We start from the raw sequence: 14,967 nt of genomic DNA, 5'->3' as shown, positions 1-14,967 counted from the left end.
CAATGTGGAAGAAGGAGAAGATGAAGGAGAAGAGGAAGAGGAAGAGGAAGAGGACGTAGAAGGAGAAGAGGAAGAGGAAGAAGAAGGAGGAAATATCACAGGAAAAGGCGATGAAGCCTGGTGAGTCTGTGAAGTGTTTTGAGTGAAGAAAGACGTAAACTGAGCATTTTGTTGTGCGTTTTGTGGGCTGATTTGATTGAACTGAATGTTCTGAATGTTCTGGTTGTTCATTGGATTCAAGGAATTCAATGAATTCAGTGAATTTAGTGTGTTTAATGTATTTAGTGTGTTTTGTGCATTCATTGCGTTCATTGCATTGATAGAATTCATTGTATTCATTGTACTCATAGCATTGATAGTATTTTGCCCTTTCTTCTCCATCATTCCCAGTGTGTCTGGTGAATGCTTCGCCAAAAAGCGTGCCAGCTGCTTCTCTGTTGATGTGGGCACAGGCGGAGTGAATTTCGAAGGTCTGACGATCAATGCGCCGTCTTCTGTTCTCTTTCTGCTGGAAGAAGAGAGTGTGGAGTGAGGGCGGGGTTGAGGGTGGGGGGTTGAGGAGGGAGAGGAAGAGGAGGAGGAAGAGGAGGAGGGAGAAGAAGAAGAGGTAGTAAAGGTAGAAGAGGAAGGAGGAGGAAGTTTTGAGGAGGAAGAGGTGGAGAGGGAGCGAGAAATAGAGCGGGAAAAGGAACGAGGACGGGAAGGAGAGCGAGAACGAGAAGAGGAAGGAGAAAGAGAAGAGATGTGTGAGTGAGAGGGAGAGTAGGAAGGAGAGGAGGTGGAATGAAGAGAGGAAGAAGAAGAGGAGGAGGAGGAGGAAGATGGATAATAACTGCGAGAACTGTCACGGCTGACACTTCTGCCTCTTCGAGAATGAGAGGAAGAGGAAGAAGAAGAAGAAGAGGAGGAGGAGGAGGAAGATTTTGAAGAAGATGAAGAGGAAGAAGAGGAAGAGCTTGAAGAAGAAGAGGAAGAAGATGATGAACTCGAGGAGGAGGAGGAGGAGGAAGAAGAAGAAGAAGAAGAAGATGATGATGATGACGAAGAAGAAGAAGACGAAGAGTTATCTGACTCCTCTGTATCTTCTGCATCTTCTGAGCTTCCAGATGTATCGTCATTGCCTGATTCTGTCTCAGTCTCACTCTCGTTCTCAGATTCAGACTCAGACGAATGAGAAGAGCGAGAGGAATGAGAAGAACGAGAAGAACGAGATGATCTGGATGATCTGGATGATCTGCGTGTGTGCGGATGCTTGTGAGTGCTGTGTGAATCACGTGAATCACGTGAAGTGCGTGTTGCATGTGCTGATGAATGTGCAGAGCTGACTGAGCCAACAGAATTAGCTGTGCTGGCTGAAGTGTGTGCAACATTCGCTGGTCTCCTCAGAAGACGTCTGGAAGACCTGGCAGAGCGTGTTGTGCGTGCCAGCCGGCTCGCCCTTCTCCTCCTCATCTCTTTCCTTCTCTCTGCCTCTGCCGCGTCATCCCCTTCCCCTTTCTTCCCACCCTTCTGTGCTCCTGCTGGCTCCTCTCCCTCTCCATCGACGTAGTGGTTCTGCGCCTTCTGATGCATTTTGAGGTAGTTTGGCTTGGTGAATGTGCGTGTGCACCCTTCGAACGGACACGAATACGGACGCGACTTTGAGACAGGGTCGTTCTGAGGAGTGGAAGAGGAACCGGCAGAAGAAGCTCTGTTCCGTGTGCTTCGACTTCGGCTGCTGATTGGTTGACGCTGTTGCTGCTGTTGTTGTTGCTGATGTCTCGTTCTTGCCTTTTGTGACTTGTCTTCTTCCTCTTCATCCTCATCGCCATCATCGTCATCGTCTTCTTCTTCTTCTTCTTCTGCATCTTTTGATCCTTTCCTTTCATCAGATGTCTTGCTCTTCCTATCAGCACTGTCTGTGTTTTTATGCCCACTTGTTTTGCTTCCCTCCTTTTCCTCTTTCTCTTCTTTTTCTTCCTTTTCCTCCTTTTCCTCTTCCTGCTTCGTGCTGGAGTCACTGGCATCTGCCATCATCCGCTTCTTCACCGCCTCAAATTCCTTGTCTTCGTCGTAGTCTGTCCGCGAGATCCGGTTCGGCCGCAGCTTCATCGAAAACTCTCTGTTGCTTTCCTTCTGCTGCTTTGCCCTGTATGCTTTCTCGCTCACCACCACTCTGGTGAATCCCTTGTGCTGCTTCGACTTCTGGTGCCGCTGGAAGTTGCTGAAGCGGGTGTACTGCTTGTTGCAGCCTTCTGCTGCACACTCAAACACCTCAATGGCATCTGATACCTCCTCTCCACTTTCACCTTCTTTGCCACTTTTCTTCTTTATCACTTCTGGTTCATCGTCTTCTTCCTCTTCTTCTTCCTCATCGTCTTCCTCTTCCTCCTCTTCCTCTTCCTCTTCTTGTTCATCCTCATCTTCTTCATCTTCATTTGCGCCTTCATTTTCAATTCTATGATTATTTTTACTCTTTTCTCTTTTCTCGCTTTTCATATCATTTACATTCATTTTTCCTTTAAGCTCTTGAGAAGATATTTTTGGAGTGTTATCCTCTTCTAATATTAACTCATGCTTTTTTCTAAAGTGAATATATAAATTACTTTTTGATGTGTAAGACGCATGACAATCTCCAACTTTGCAAATCCACCTTCCTCTAGAGCGAGAAATGTATTCTGGAGGTGGTTTTTTATTGCTCTTTATTTGAGATGTTGCTGCAGCTTGTGGAACTTTGCCAATTGAATCCTCTTCCTTTTTTATAACAGAATGCGCTTTAGATAATGCAGCTTCTTTCACATCTCTGTTTTGTTCTGGATGATATTCCGGGCTATAAAATTTGATTTGGGATGATTCCATATCGCTTTTGATTGTTGTAGCTGCGAAATCGCTCTCATTTCTTTGTTTGAATTTTGTAATTTATAAAAAAATGCGATAAAATCAAAAAACAAAACGGATTTCGGGTAAGTACCTTTCTTGTTGTTTTTGGTTATGTGTCACATTGCTTTCTGTGTTTGCGCTTTGAGTTATCATCCGTTTCTAATCAGTAAATACGCAAAAACAACACTTCAATAATTCTGCAGCAATCCTGTAAAATGGGAAAATGATCTTCGAATAATGCATTTTTATTTTTTCGCTTTGATAAAAACATAACAACTCATTTTCAGTTTTGTGCACTTTAACATTAATATTTTAATAGCGATGTTTTTAACATTTACGACAAATCCATCAAAAACATAACGAAAGAAAATTTTACACAAGTTGTTCCTCAAATCGCATAAAATATCAAAAACATTACCCATTAATATTTCAAAGTTCAACTGCATTAACTCTACAATATTTTGTTTTGAAATATTGTAATGAATATGATTAAAAGAATATTTCCGATTTCTATCTCGAATATATGCACGTATCTCCAAATACAATTGCAAAAATTATGAATAAAAAAACATCAAATGCTTGATACACTCAATGCTAATTGAAAGTGTGAATTGTATAGAGATGAAGTTTAAAAAAATCACGCAATCTGTTTTCGACATTCGTGAGAAATGGAACATTACAATTGCGGAAATTGATTTATAAGACGCATGATTATAATTTGCTCATCACAAATCTTTTAATTTGAGGATAAAAGTGAAGTCCAGCTGCTGCAATTGTCAATCCAAACGCTCCAAGCCATAATTTTCTAGTATGCTTATTAAAGACCGAAGCTCTTTTTTCTTTCTTTGGCTTTTGAGCTTTTTCTTTTTTTGTTGTTTCTTCTTTTTCAACCACTGGTTCTTTAGCAACCTTTGGCTCTGATGGACGATTCGATGTGGATCGTGGTCTTGAAATGTGCTTTGTTGGTTTATTCTTCATAGCCTCTGAGAAACGAAACACATAAATAAAAGCATTAGATAAATAACAAAAATTATCCCCATTTCACATAGAGAAGCCGAAAAAAATCACATACTCTCTTCCTTTAACATTTCTTCTTCCAGAACGCTATAACGTCAATATGAATTGCGAAAAATGTATAAAAAGAGTTTATTGAGATAATTCTATTAAGCAACATTGCGTACTGGTACATATTGTTTTTCTGTGTCATTTCGTAAATCGATCTTTTTTGCTCATAATTTGAAAATTATGCACCCATAAAAATTTTTATCATTTTTCGGAACAGTCTTTAAGCATTACCGTAACTGGTATTGTTTTTCTCAATATGTCATCATATAAACAATCTTCAAAATATTTACCAAAGGATGAGCGTGGTGCAACATCTACTGTTTCAAGTGAACAAAATGTTTTAGAAGAACAAAAGGCTGTTAAAAAGAAAACATTAAGATATGCCGGTGGAAAAGTTTGGGAAGACAAATCAATGCTTGAATGGGACGATGGTTTGCTGTTAATGATATTATGCAATATTATTTATGAAATATTTTTATTTTTAAAAAATAGATGATTATCGAATGTGGTGTGGGGATCTTGGACCTGAGGTTACAGAAGAGACTTTATCTCAAGCCTTTAGCATATATCCATCATTTCAAAAAGCAAAAGTTATTCGTGATTTTCGAACAAAGAAGAGCAAGGGATACGGTTTTTTGAGGTTTGGATAATTCTTTCAAAGCTTTGAACAGATTGTTTTATGTTTATATATTTTCAGTTTTAAAGATTCTGAAGATTATTTGCGAGCCTTTCGGGAAATGAACGGAAAATATGTAGGAAGCAGGCCTGTTCGTCTGAGAAAAAGTAACTGGAGAGCAAGACAATACGAAGTTGGAAAGAAAAAAGATGATCGCATTTTGGTGTGAACGCAAAGGACAAGCTTTATTGATAATTTCCACAGATGAAAGATTTTAATTTCTAAAAAAAGATTGATAATTTAATTTGTTTTTATCAATTTTACTTCAAATGGGTTGAACGTTGTGATTATTATCATTAATTTTTTGTGTTTCAATTTATAAAAATAAAACAATAACCACTCATTTCAAAACAAATTCATAATTGAAATTGTCCCACATTTATAATTATCTCACTCATTTTTTTGTAATTTTGTCATAAAAATAAAAAGTTTTTAATTTTCTTGCACTTCAGCATTATTGCATGAATCCAGATTATATTCCAAATAGTGGTGAACTTTGCTATTTGTGCCATTCAAAGCCAGCTGTTATTCATATAAGAGAGAGAGATAATGCCTGCCGGTATGCATAAAAAATTTTCAAGCGCTAAAAATTAAAACTCATTGTTTTTTGGAATTAGGGAATGTTTTTTTAATCGAATTAGACATTTGTTCCGAACGAATACATCTCTTTCAAGAAAATTTGCTCGAACAAATAGAGCTTTAGTAATTTTTGATAATTCAATATCATCAAGGTACATTTTTTTAATTTTTTCAAAAATCCAAGCAGGTAGATTTTTATAATCCTCTTTTTGTGCTTTTTTGAAAAATCAGAGCTCTTGTTCATTTGTGTGTGGAAGCAAAATCAACTCTTTATCAAAAAAGGATATCGTTTACTCCTGAAATTTTAAATATAACAACACTACCATTTGATCATCTAAACAATCCAATTGATCTTCGTTCATCAGAGTTATTTTTGGAAGAACTTAACAAGAATTGCGAAATTCCAATTCATACAATAACATTGCAGCAGTTTTTCTCGGATTCAAATTCTGTAGATAGTGACGGATCTGAGATAGAGAATGACTATGAAAACGAATTTGTGTCAAGCATCAAATCAATGGTTCAACGTAGTTCTATTTACTCTTTGGTAGTAAAAACAATGATTGAAGAATTTGCCTTCAAAAAACAGTGTGAATTCCGTTTATTTAATCCTTTGCATTAAAGCACTTTTTTTTTTTTTTGACTGTTTATATTTGCAACTTCAGGATCCCGTTTGTAATCCATCCACAGGATGAGAATGCTCACACTTTCGAGATGATCCAAAGAGTGTGCCTCGGCCAGCCGATAGGAGCACTTGGCTCAGATGCAGATGAAGAGCATCAGGAAATGACAAAGCGGGTGAAAAGAAAGGATAGCAAAGAGAAGAGCTCTTCAACAGCCATTTCTCAATCGTGCTCTGATTCAATTCCTTCTTCTGCTTCTACTGCTTCTTCTGCTTCTTCGGCTGTGTATTCTACTTCGAAAACTTCATCTGAAGAAAAGAAGCAATCTTTTCCTGTCAAGTTTCTGTTTCCATTTGAAAGAATTCAAACACATGAGCTTTGCTTTTATCTTCATCAGAGATCATTTGTTCCGATTGAGGAGTTATCAAAGAAAAAGAAGAAGATGAAGAAGAACGAAATGGCAAATTCCAAGCAGAAAAATGATGAAGCTCAGCTGAGTCAAAACTCCTGTGAGGAGAAGCCTCATGAAGAAAGTGGCTGTGTTCAATCAGAAGCATCGGAAGAGTTTTTGTTTGGAACAATGGATTTTGCAGAGGATGAGCGAAAAGATGCAAAATCGGATGTGAACTGCCAAAAAGACAGTGCTTGTGAGCATTCAGAGAGAGATCCATTTCAAGAGGAAGACGATAAGCTGCTGTTCGCGCAGCATCCTAATCTGTTGAAATATTCTCAAGTCTTCGAAGAGAAGAGTGGTTCTACAGCTGCATCATCAACGTCTGCATCTGTTGCAGCGTCAGATTCAGCTTCTGCTTCTTCAAGCACTGTGCCTTCATCTTCTTTATCATCAACTTCCTCTGCTTCTACAACAACTTTTGCTCCTTCTACCCAACCTCCCACAAAGCAAGAATTGTTTTCTTCATCAATAAGTGATCTGTTTAATGATCTTAGGAAAGAAGGCTTCGGCCAAACATCAGATATCCTCCTTTCAATTGAGAAAAAAATAACTGTGGAAACTCAGCAAACATCGGAGAAGAATTCTCGTTGCTCCATTTGCGGGAGGTATCTTTTTAAATATTATTAGAATTTCTTTCCTTTTACAACATTTTTTATATATTTCCTCTCCATATTCTTTCTTAGTCCAAATCAGAAAATTACCTCAACATCATGGTTTTTCAGTCCTGAAGAAATACAATCAAAAGTTCCAAAAGAAGGTTTACACGATGATAAAAAAGGAGACTTATGTTTCTTTTGCTTTAGGGCAGTTTCTCATATGCCACCTTGGTTTGAAAAGATTATGAAAGAAAAACGAATACAACTTCACAAAAATGAACTATAACAAGCAACAAAAAAAATTACATATTATTTTATTAACAAAGAAAAAATAGTATTAGGCACGATTAAAAATTAAGACGATGATGAATTTGCACAAATGCCAAAATGCCAAAAAAAGACTCAAAAATTCGTCAAATTGCGGGCCTTACGCTTTACGCAAATCGAGTCATGAAAAATCTCTTTTCAGGGGAAATTGGCATAAATTGCAAATGTATTGTTACATTTGCTCCAACTTTAATCCTTCAAAGATTGGAGTTTTTCCGCAAGTTCGCCTGCTCTGGGATAGCGCCCAGCTTCGAGCTTGCTGAAAACGACTTTCCCGTCTTCAGTTGTGATCTCAAAAGCACCAGATCTTGCTAGCCCAGGCTTTTGAACAATTTCTAATTCTGGTAAATTGTTTTTTATTTCGGCTTCAGCACGGAATATATGGCTCGCTGATTGTCACTTAAATGGGATAAAACGAATAATAACAAAGTGAAGTTTATAAAAAAAGTGAAAATATTATTTCCCAAACTGAAGCACAAGCTTCAATAAAGATTCTTTTCGACATTTTCAAGTTGAGATTTAATGGGTTAAACTGTTGATAATACTGAAAATGAATTTTGAAAAAATTTCCCTCGAAACGAAAATTGATTGCTAATGTTTTTCAAAACAATAATATTTGATTTTCTCTTTTTGCAAGTTTTTGTTTGATAAAAATTTATAAGTTCAACAAAAATATCCTTAAAAATAGAAAAACAAAACATAAAACTAAAAGAAATGCAAAATTTCAAACTCATAATTATATGTAACACATACAATAATACAAAATAGCTAAATTTTCTCAAAAAGAACAGAAAAATTTGATGAAATGTTCAGAGAGTCAACCCTAAGTATACTTGATTACAAGAAAAAGGATGAATAAGAAAGCGAGAAACGAAGTAGATTGCTGTGCCAGTGAAAATCGATATGGGAAGAGCAGGAAGAGCGTTTCTCCACAAAGCCAGAAGCACAACAGTCATTGATAATCCCTAAAAAGGAAAATTTGATAAAAAATATTGAAAAAAAAAAAGTATGGAGATATCAAAAAACGAAATATTATTATTTGCAAATAACACGAAAAGCAGCTTTAGCACACAAATAGAATAGAAAAATAGCACGCAAATGTTGTGTTCCAGTCGGTGAGAACAGCTCTGGAAACGAGAAGTGAGTAGAATATGAAGTCGCCAAGCCCAAGGCTCAATGTTCCATCTGATAAAGGAAGCATTATTGATAAATACAAATAATCAGGTGAAGACAGTTAAATATAAATGTGAGCGGCGATTAAAAACCAAATAATTCCAAAATATTAATAAGAAAAATATTTTCAAAAATTATCCAAAAAAATTTATTTTGTATTTCCACAAACCCATATAAGTTGCATCTTCGTCATCTCCTTCTCTCTTCTCTGAAGATCCTCTTTGAGTCTTTTCGGAAAGCTTTGCTTCGTTGTTGCTATTACGTTCACTTTCCTTCTGCTTCTCTTCTCTCTGAAATGCCCCAGACTTACTCGTCTTTTCCTTCATTATGTCTTCTTGTTCTGTTCTTTTCATTTTGTCATTTTTCTTTTCGCGTCTTGTCTCTTTCTTTGCTTCAACTGCTTTGTTTTTTTCTTTTGCATTTTCAGTAACAATACTCTCTCTCTCTTTCCCTTTCCCTCTTTCTTCTACCCCTTCATTTTCATTGCCAATGTCCCTCATCCCAATCGAAGACAGAAGCGGTTGCGTTTCTTCCTGCCCGGGTTCAATTTCTTTTTGATCATTTTTATTATTCTTCTGCTCTTTCCCTTTTTCTTCTTTCTTCTTCTTCTTCTTCTCTGTTTTCCCTTCGCCTCTGATGCGCTCTTTCCTTTCTTCTCCCATCTCTGCTGTGTAGATCAGGCCAGGTATTGGCTCGTTTCTCTCGTCTGCTATTTCAATCAGCTTGTTCAGCGCACAGCACGGACACAGCACAGCAAATAGATCATACACTGTTGTATTGCCATCATATTGATACGATAAATAATAATAATAATAATAATAATAATAATAATAAGTATGTTGCTTGAAAAAAAATTTTTTTGGAAAAGTTGAAAGAAAAAACTCTTTAATCAACAATAGATTTCTATTAAAAATCTTCTTCAAGCACCACAAAATTCCCATCTCCAAGAGCAAACCAGCCACCAAGACAAGCAAGATCCAAGTTGTCCATTCAGGAAGATTTGTCAATGCCCAAGCCATAAAGATGGAAATGAACACAAGAATTCCTTGCTGGATTGAGAGAGGAGATGTTATGTACACAGAAATAACCCCTGCAACTGAAAAGTTTAGGCAGAAGAAGAAGAATGTGAACCAATCAATAGGAATTGAATATCGAATAACAAGATTGCTAAGAAGAAAATGAAGTTTTAATTTTATGTCAGCATAGAATTTTTAATGAAGTTTTATGAAACATAATTAAATCAATGGTATACATTCATGATATCAAAAAACTGAAACATACTACATAATAGTACCACCAAAAAGTCCCAACAGAATGACGGTTGCAATTACTAACCATCCATATATAAATTTCGTAAAACCTTTCATGTAGCAACAAAGGATGAAAAATGTCACTGCAACCATCATGACAACAAATACTGCAGCAACAATAATTGAAATGATAATTATTTTTTTATTCTTTTCTTCATCTTCGGGGGGAGGTGGCTTTCCAGTTGCTTTTGGTCCAAAAGGTATACAATAACCATCGGGACTAAAACAAATGAGTTCCGTGAAAATAAAATATAAGGAATTAATAAATTTTATCCGAAATCACACGGAGAAGAACTTGGTGTTATAAATAATGAAATATATGATTCACCATTTGTTCCAATTGATAAAATTACAAATATTACTCCAATTAATGTAATGCCTTTAGAAGTGAATATGAAATTGAGAAATTAATTAGTAAGAATTTCCACACTGACTGGCACAATGATTGACGCTAATGTTCCTGCATGAATTTCCACATCGCCTTCTGAATCGAAATGGCGACGCCTTTTTCTTCGTTTTTTGGGCCTTTCAGTTGAAACAGAATTTGGATAATTATTTTGTGTTTTGCTTTCTTCTTCCACATTTGAGAAATTATTCTCCAAAACTGCATTGGCACCTTCTACAATAAATTGCCGTTCTAATTCATTTTCTTTCATCAAATATCAAAAATTACTTTCCCAGATTCAATGGAAAAATATTTTTTCTAACCCATAGATTATTTTTTTATGATTTGTCGTTTTCAGAAATAGCTGTTTCCGAATAATTTTTTTCCCTGCTTTTTGAAAACAATATAAAATAAATAAATAAATAAAATTAAGAATAATAAAATAACTTCTCAAAAGTGAGACGAAGAAAGAAGTTTTGATTAAGTATTTTCCTTAATTGCATTTTTTCTCCTTTCAGTAGGTTGTTCAAAAGAACTTATGAAAAAGTTGAACGTGATTCAGAAACATTCATAATCAATTATGACAAAGTTTCAATTTCATTAATAATAACATTCACGTTGAAAAAGCTTCACATTTTGTAATTTCTCACTGAGCATTATGAAAAAAATAAATCATGATATTGGCAAGAAGATTGCAAAAAAATTTTTTTTATTTTTAAAATAAAAAAGAAATTGAATGAAATGTGCAGTGAAATGAGTTTCAAAAATAAAGCTTTGTAAAAAATCGTTACAGAAAAGCAGTTCAAATGCAACAAGTTTTTGTTATTTCAAAAATTACTTAAACACTTACTAACAACAACTAATTATTTTTATTGTCATTATATTCTTAAATACTTTCTGTTTCCGGAAGAAAATCACTTTAAAATCTGCCTGCTTCATTGAAACTTTTGCCTTTCAGAAATTTTTATGCAATAGAAAATCTTAAAAGATCATGTTTTTCTTTCCTTAAAATCAAATCTTTCGATCTCTATGCTCTCTTTCGTATGAACTGTGACTGCTTTTCCCTTCGCTTCTCGATTTTTCTTTTGCATCTCCTCTTTCTCTTTCTCTTTCTCTATCTCTATTTCTATCTCTGTCTCTGTCTCTTTCTCTGTCTCTTCCCTTTTCTTTCTCTTTCTCGTTTCTTGTTTCATGATCATCCATAGTCTTCTTTTCCTTATCTTTTTCATTTTCTCTCTTTCTATCCCTATCCCTTTCTCTTTCTCTTTCTCTGTCTCTGTATCTTTCCTTTTCCTTTTCCTTTTCTCTTTCTCTTTCTCCCTCAGCCCTTTTCTCTTTCTCTTCGTTTCTGTGCCCTTCTTCTCTATCTCTTTCATTCCTCCTCTTTTTCATTTCCTCTCTTTCCTTATCTTTTTCTCTTTCGCTTTCACTTTCTGTTTCCGTTTCCTTTGCTTTTCTGTTATCCTCGTCTTTTTTGCCCTTTTCCTTTTCCTTTTCCGTTTTGTTCCCTCTTTCATAATCTCTTTCCTTCTGTCTTTCTCCTTCTCTTCCTCTTTCTTTCTCTTTCTCCTTCTCTTTCTCTTTCTCTTTCATTGATTTTCTTTCTTCCTCTTTCTTCTTATCATTCCCACTCCTTATTAATCTTCTCTTTTTACTCTCTCTTTCGCTTTCACTGCTTTCTCCTCTGCTTCTGCTCCTTCTCTCACTCTCTTTTCTTGAAGTTATCCTCTTCTTCTTCCGTCTGTATGCATCACTCGACTCACTATCTGTTTCACTTCTGCTATCGCTCTCACTCTCACTCTCACTCTCGCTTCTGCTTCTTCTATTCCTGTTTCTTCGACTTCTGCTTCTGCTTCTGCTTCTGCTTTCACTTCCACTCCTGCTGTCGCTTCCACTTCCGCTTTCACTTTCGCTCTCACTTTTCCCATGACTTCTTTTGTGAGTGCTTTTAGTGCTTTTTTCTGCTCCAGACTTTTTCAATTCTTCACTTTGCTTCTTCTTTTCCAACATCTTCCTTCGTTCCATCATTTTTTCTTTCATTTTCCTTCTTTTCATCTCTTCCCGATCCGATTCTGAAGCAGAGCTGCCTTTAGACACGCTTCTTCTGCCTTTTTTCCCTCTGTGTCTGCTTCTCCCCTCAGAACTGCTTGTTCCACTTGAAGTGCTCTCACTCTCACTCTCACTCTCACTTCCAGTCGAGCTCCCAGTCGAGCTTCCTGTTGTACTTCCACTGGAGCTGTAGCTTGAGCTCCAGCTGCCCGAAGAACTGCCACTTGAGCTTTCACTCCCACTTCCACTCTCACTATCACTTCCACTCCCACTCCCACTCCCGCTGCTGCTTGTGCTTCCACTACTGCTCTCATCGCTGCTGTCACTTCCGCTGCTGCTGCTATCGCTATCGCTCTCCCCTTCTCCCTTTCCCTCTCCGCTGATCAGCCGCTGCGCTGCCTCCTGAAGATGCTGCTCCAGTTTGTGGCTCAGCGGGCGCAGCCCAATAGACTCGAAGAACCGAATGGCAAAGCGCTCAGAGCGTGGATTGTCCATCGGAAACAGGCCAACGAAAAACTGCGCCATGGTTTCATCGTCCAGACGCTTCCGCAGTTTTGCCAGTCCCATCTCTGATCGCATTGTCTGAAACATGTACTTTAGGAAAATTCTGGTGGAAGGCGTCGTGTCTGCCTCGCTCAGCTTCACATACTCCAACACAGACCATGGAAGCGCATTCAGCGCAAGCAAGTTCCCAAAGAACATTGCAATCTTCTGGATCTTCTTTGTGTCTGCGCGCGCAATCAATCCTTGCTGCCCTGTCTCCACATTGCCATACTGCAGCGCAAAGCATTCATCCAACGCTTCCTGGTACACTCTATCCAACAAGCACAGCTTCTGCGCAACAGTGTGGAAAAGAGAGTTGTATGTCCTTTCTTGCGCACAGCATTCAATTAGCATCAGAACCACCTCCATCTCCATTCCTTCTGCCACACCAAGTGAGAGGATGTTGTGTGTGCACTCGTCTGCAGTGACAGATGACATAATACGAAGATAAAGCTGCTTGCGGAATTCAACTTTCTTCTGCTCGGTTTCTTCTGCGCTTTCAACTTCTGTAGCCAGCTTGGAATCGCTGAGTCCCCCTGTCTTCGAAGCACCTCCAATTCTTCTTCCTCCTTCACTTCCTGCTCCTTCTTCTTCTTCATCGTCAGCTTCTTCATCACTTTCGTTGTCTGAATCGTCTTCGCTCATCCCACTTTCAGATTCTAATTCCGCACCGTCCAGAATACGTCTCTTTATTTGCTCATATTTCGCGTTGTTCTGCAAAAAATTCTGCTCATAGCGAAACACGTCTGATGAGACAGTATTATTGTTCGAGAAATGGAGCGATAAGGATAAATAATCATCATATCAAAATTCGGTTGATTGCAATAAATTCATTTTTAAAAAATTCAGAGAAAAGAGAAGTTTATTTGGAGTCGAAAAAAAAATAATACAAACCTAATTCTGAATGGGGATCTAAATTTGGAGAATCAAGAAGAATGTCATCATGAGTTATTTGGTCTTCGGAATTCACAATATTTAATTCTGGAATAACAGCAGGATATTCTTTGAATCCTTCTTTCCTAACGGCCATGAGACTTTCTATCATAAACTGAACTCGATCTGATATCTCTCCTTCGTGCAACAGTTCTCGAAAATTATCAAAAATTTTAGCAACAGCATTTGGCTCAATTTCGGTGAGAAGACTGCCAATTTCTTTCATAAAGCTTGTTCCTAACTCGATGGAGCTATCTGTTGGCTTTGTAATCAGCAACGTGATAATTTCCAATGCAAGAACCGGAGAAGCAACAAGTTGATTCACTAGATGCGCAATAAACTTGGTTGTCGCAAGGCACACTGGTTTATCATTTCGCTCAAACGATTTTTTAAAACTTGTAACAAGTCGAATAAGAACCAGCTGCCCAACAGCAGGAAGTCTAGTATTGACAGCAGCAACAACAGCCGCATAAACATTTGTAAATTTGGGAGCAGCTGCCTGTGCTTTTAAAAGGCTCCGTGAAAAAATGCCTTATTAAAAAAATAAGTGTTTACAATTTCAAAATTTCTTCAAAATAACTTTCATCATTTTTCAAACCTCTTCCTCGAACCAGATTTTGCGTAAACAACATTTTAACTATTTCCCTTAGATTTGAGACATTAACCTAAAAAGAATAAAATTTGTAAAATTTTAATAATTGCCTAACCTTGTTAATAAGTCCATTAATTCCTTTTCTTAGTTGCATCCATTGCAACCGTTGATATTCAACGGAACCTTTATCATCATTCTTTTGCATTAATTCTGCTAATTTTGCAGGAGGTTGATACACCAATGGCTTCTCCATATATTAGCAGTTAAGAAATACGAAAATACTTACTATTGATCTTTAACCCTATATGAATAATTTTTTGTTCAAATCAAACTCATTTGTATTTTCGCAATAAATATAAAACCAGTGAAATTTCATGCGGGATATTAATAACTTTTTTTTGAAAGAAAATTCATTTATCAAAATTATAGTGCCTTATTTGTTTTCGATAACATGACAAAAATTTAATGATTCTATTCAAAATGAAACATGAGAATTGCTGTTTATATAATTCCGCAAGCTTTTTAATTATGTGATATATGAAAGAAATATAATTTTTAATGCAAAAACTTCAGAATTGAATACAAAAAAGGAAAGTCAAATAGGGTGGTTTTTTTATCCGGACATTTTTTCTTATCCGGACAAAGGTTTTAATTATGAATTATTTCTTCCCACTTTTTGGATATTTTATAATATTTTTGATATATAAGGAAAAGTCAGCAATTGGAATTTCAGATTGAATAACTACACCCAATCTCTGATGGAAGGATGGGAAGATGGGGGGGTTTGCTCCTCCATCTCTGAT

General features: G+C 36.8%; 6 protein-coding genes across 6 annotated transcripts in view; 2 read left to right on the top strand and 4 right to left on the bottom strand.

Moving 5' to 3' along the window:
• Nucleotides 1-3,071, bottom strand: part of MONOS_3496 (uncharacterized protein) — a 6,966-nt gene extending 3,895 nt beyond the window's left edge. The window contains exons 1-2 of the mRNA XM_067873501.1: nucleotides 2,951-3,071; nucleotides 1-2,878 (exon numbers count right to left, since the gene is read on the bottom strand). The exon at nucleotides 1-2,878 is cut by the window's left edge and continues 3,757 nt beyond it. Of these exons, the coding sequence (XP_067727103.1) occupies nucleotides 1-2,878; nucleotides 2,951-3,012 (2,940 nt within the window). The 5' untranslated portion in view covers nucleotides 3,013-3,071. The remainder of the gene's footprint in view (nucleotides 2,879-2,950) is intronic.
• Nucleotides 3,072-3,139: 68 nt separating this feature from the next.
• On the bottom strand, nucleotides 3,140-4,092 carry MONOS_3497 (uncharacterized protein). The gene is made up of 3 exons (XM_067873502.1): nucleotides 4,041-4,092; nucleotides 3,932-3,963; nucleotides 3,140-3,842 (listed from the first exon to the last, which is right to left on the bottom strand). The coding sequence occupies exons 1-3, from the start codon at nucleotides 4,064-4,066 to the stop codon at nucleotides 3,571-3,573; spliced, it is 330 nt and encodes a 109-aa protein (XP_067727102.1). The 5' UTR covers nucleotides 4,067-4,092; the 3' UTR covers nucleotides 3,140-3,570.
• An 88-nt stretch (nucleotides 4,093-4,180) lies between these two features.
• MONOS_3498 (putative RNA-binding protein 42) lies at nucleotides 4,181-4,830 on the top strand (the record flags this gene model as incomplete). Its single annotated transcript, XM_067873503.1, has 3 exons — nucleotides 4,181-4,355; nucleotides 4,417-4,564; nucleotides 4,622-4,830. 3 exons carry the CDS (start codon nucleotides 4,181-4,183, stop codon nucleotides 4,767-4,769), a joined length of 471 nt encoding a protein of 156 aa, XP_067727101.1. The 3' UTR covers nucleotides 4,770-4,830.
• A 162-nt stretch (nucleotides 4,831-4,992) lies between these two features.
• MONOS_3500 (uncharacterized protein) lies at nucleotides 4,993-7,943 on the top strand. Its single transcript, XM_067873506.1, has 5 exons — nucleotides 4,993-5,159; nucleotides 5,218-5,331; nucleotides 5,411-5,767; nucleotides 5,845-6,861; nucleotides 6,940-7,943. Exons 1-5 carry the CDS (start codon nucleotides 5,062-5,064, stop codon nucleotides 7,136-7,138), a joined length of 1,785 nt encoding a protein of 594 aa, XP_067727100.1. The 5' UTR covers nucleotides 4,993-5,061; the 3' UTR covers nucleotides 7,139-7,943.
• MONOS_3501 (putative Peptidase A22A, presenilin) lies at nucleotides 7,758-10,367 on the bottom strand. Its single transcript, XM_067873507.1, has 7 exons — nucleotides 10,093-10,367; nucleotides 9,948-10,041; nucleotides 9,634-9,882; nucleotides 9,308-9,519; nucleotides 8,522-9,121; nucleotides 8,252-8,364; nucleotides 7,758-8,144 (listed from the first exon to the last, which is right to left on the bottom strand). Exons 1-7 carry the CDS (start codon nucleotides 10,316-10,318, stop codon nucleotides 7,989-7,991), a joined length of 1,650 nt encoding a protein of 549 aa, XP_067727099.1. The 5' UTR covers nucleotides 10,319-10,367; the 3' UTR covers nucleotides 7,758-7,988.
• Nucleotides 10,368-10,727: 360 nt separating this feature from the next.
• Nucleotides 10,728-14,417, bottom strand: MONOS_3502 (putative MIF4G domain-containing protein; the record flags this gene model as incomplete). Its single annotated transcript, XM_067873508.1, has 4 exons — nucleotides 10,728-13,385; nucleotides 13,534-14,103; nucleotides 14,171-14,237; nucleotides 14,280-14,417. 4 exons carry the CDS (start codon nucleotides 14,415-14,417, stop codon nucleotides 11,059-11,061), a joined length of 3,102 nt encoding a protein of 1,033 aa, XP_067727098.1. The 3' UTR covers nucleotides 10,728-11,058.
• Nucleotides 14,418-14,967: the final 550 nt, after the last annotated feature.

Source organism: Monocercomonoides exilis, assembly GCF_001643675.1.
Source record: "Monocercomonoides exilis strain PA203 chromosome Unknown scaffold23-1346700, whole genome shotgun sequence".
Taxonomy (NCBI): domain Eukaryota; phylum Preaxostyla; order Oxymonadida; family Polymastigidae; genus Monocercomonoides; species Monocercomonoides exilis.
The sequence above is the reverse complement of the archived record's forward strand: the minus strand, read 5'-3'. Positions and strand labels throughout refer to the sequence as shown.

Excerpts from the sequence above, each read along its gene's own strand:
- MONOS_3501 (XM_067873507.1), bottom strand. The coding sequence starts at position 10,318 with ATGAAAGAAAATGAATTAGAACGGCAATTTATTGTAGAAGGTGCCAAT. Across the intron at positions 9,520-9,633 it reads TTTGGTGGTACTATTATGTA|CAATCTTGTTATTCGATATT; the intron begins GTATGTTTCAGT and ends TTTTCTTCTTAG. Across the intron at positions 8,145-8,251 it reads GCTATTTTTCTATTCTATTT|GGATTATCAATGACTGTTGT; the intron begins GTGTGCTAAAGC and ends TTTCCTTTTTAG.
- MONOS_3500 (XM_067873506.1), top strand. The coding sequence starts at position 5,062 with ATGAATCCAGATTATATTCCAAATAGTGGTGAACTTTGCTATTTGTGC. Across the intron at positions 5,332-5,410 it reads GATAATTCAATATCATCAAG|AGCTCTTGTTCATTTGTGTG; the intron begins GTACATTTTTTT and ends TTGAAAAATCAG. Across the intron at positions 6,862-6,939 it reads CGTTGCTCCATTTGCGGGAG|TCCAAATCAGAAAATTACCT; the intron begins GTATCTTTTTAA and ends ATTCTTTCTTAG.
- MONOS_3497 (XM_067873502.1), bottom strand. The coding sequence starts at position 4,066 with ATGACACAGAAAAACAATATGTACCA. Across the intron at positions 3,964-4,040 it reads CAGAAAAACAATATGTACCA|CGTTCTGGAAGAAGAAATGT; the intron begins GTACGCAATGTT and ends TTGACGTTATAG. Across the intron at positions 3,843-3,931 it reads AGAAATGTTAAAGGAAGAGA|AGGCTATGAAGAATAAACCA; the intron begins GTATGTGATTTT and ends TTCGTTTCTCAG.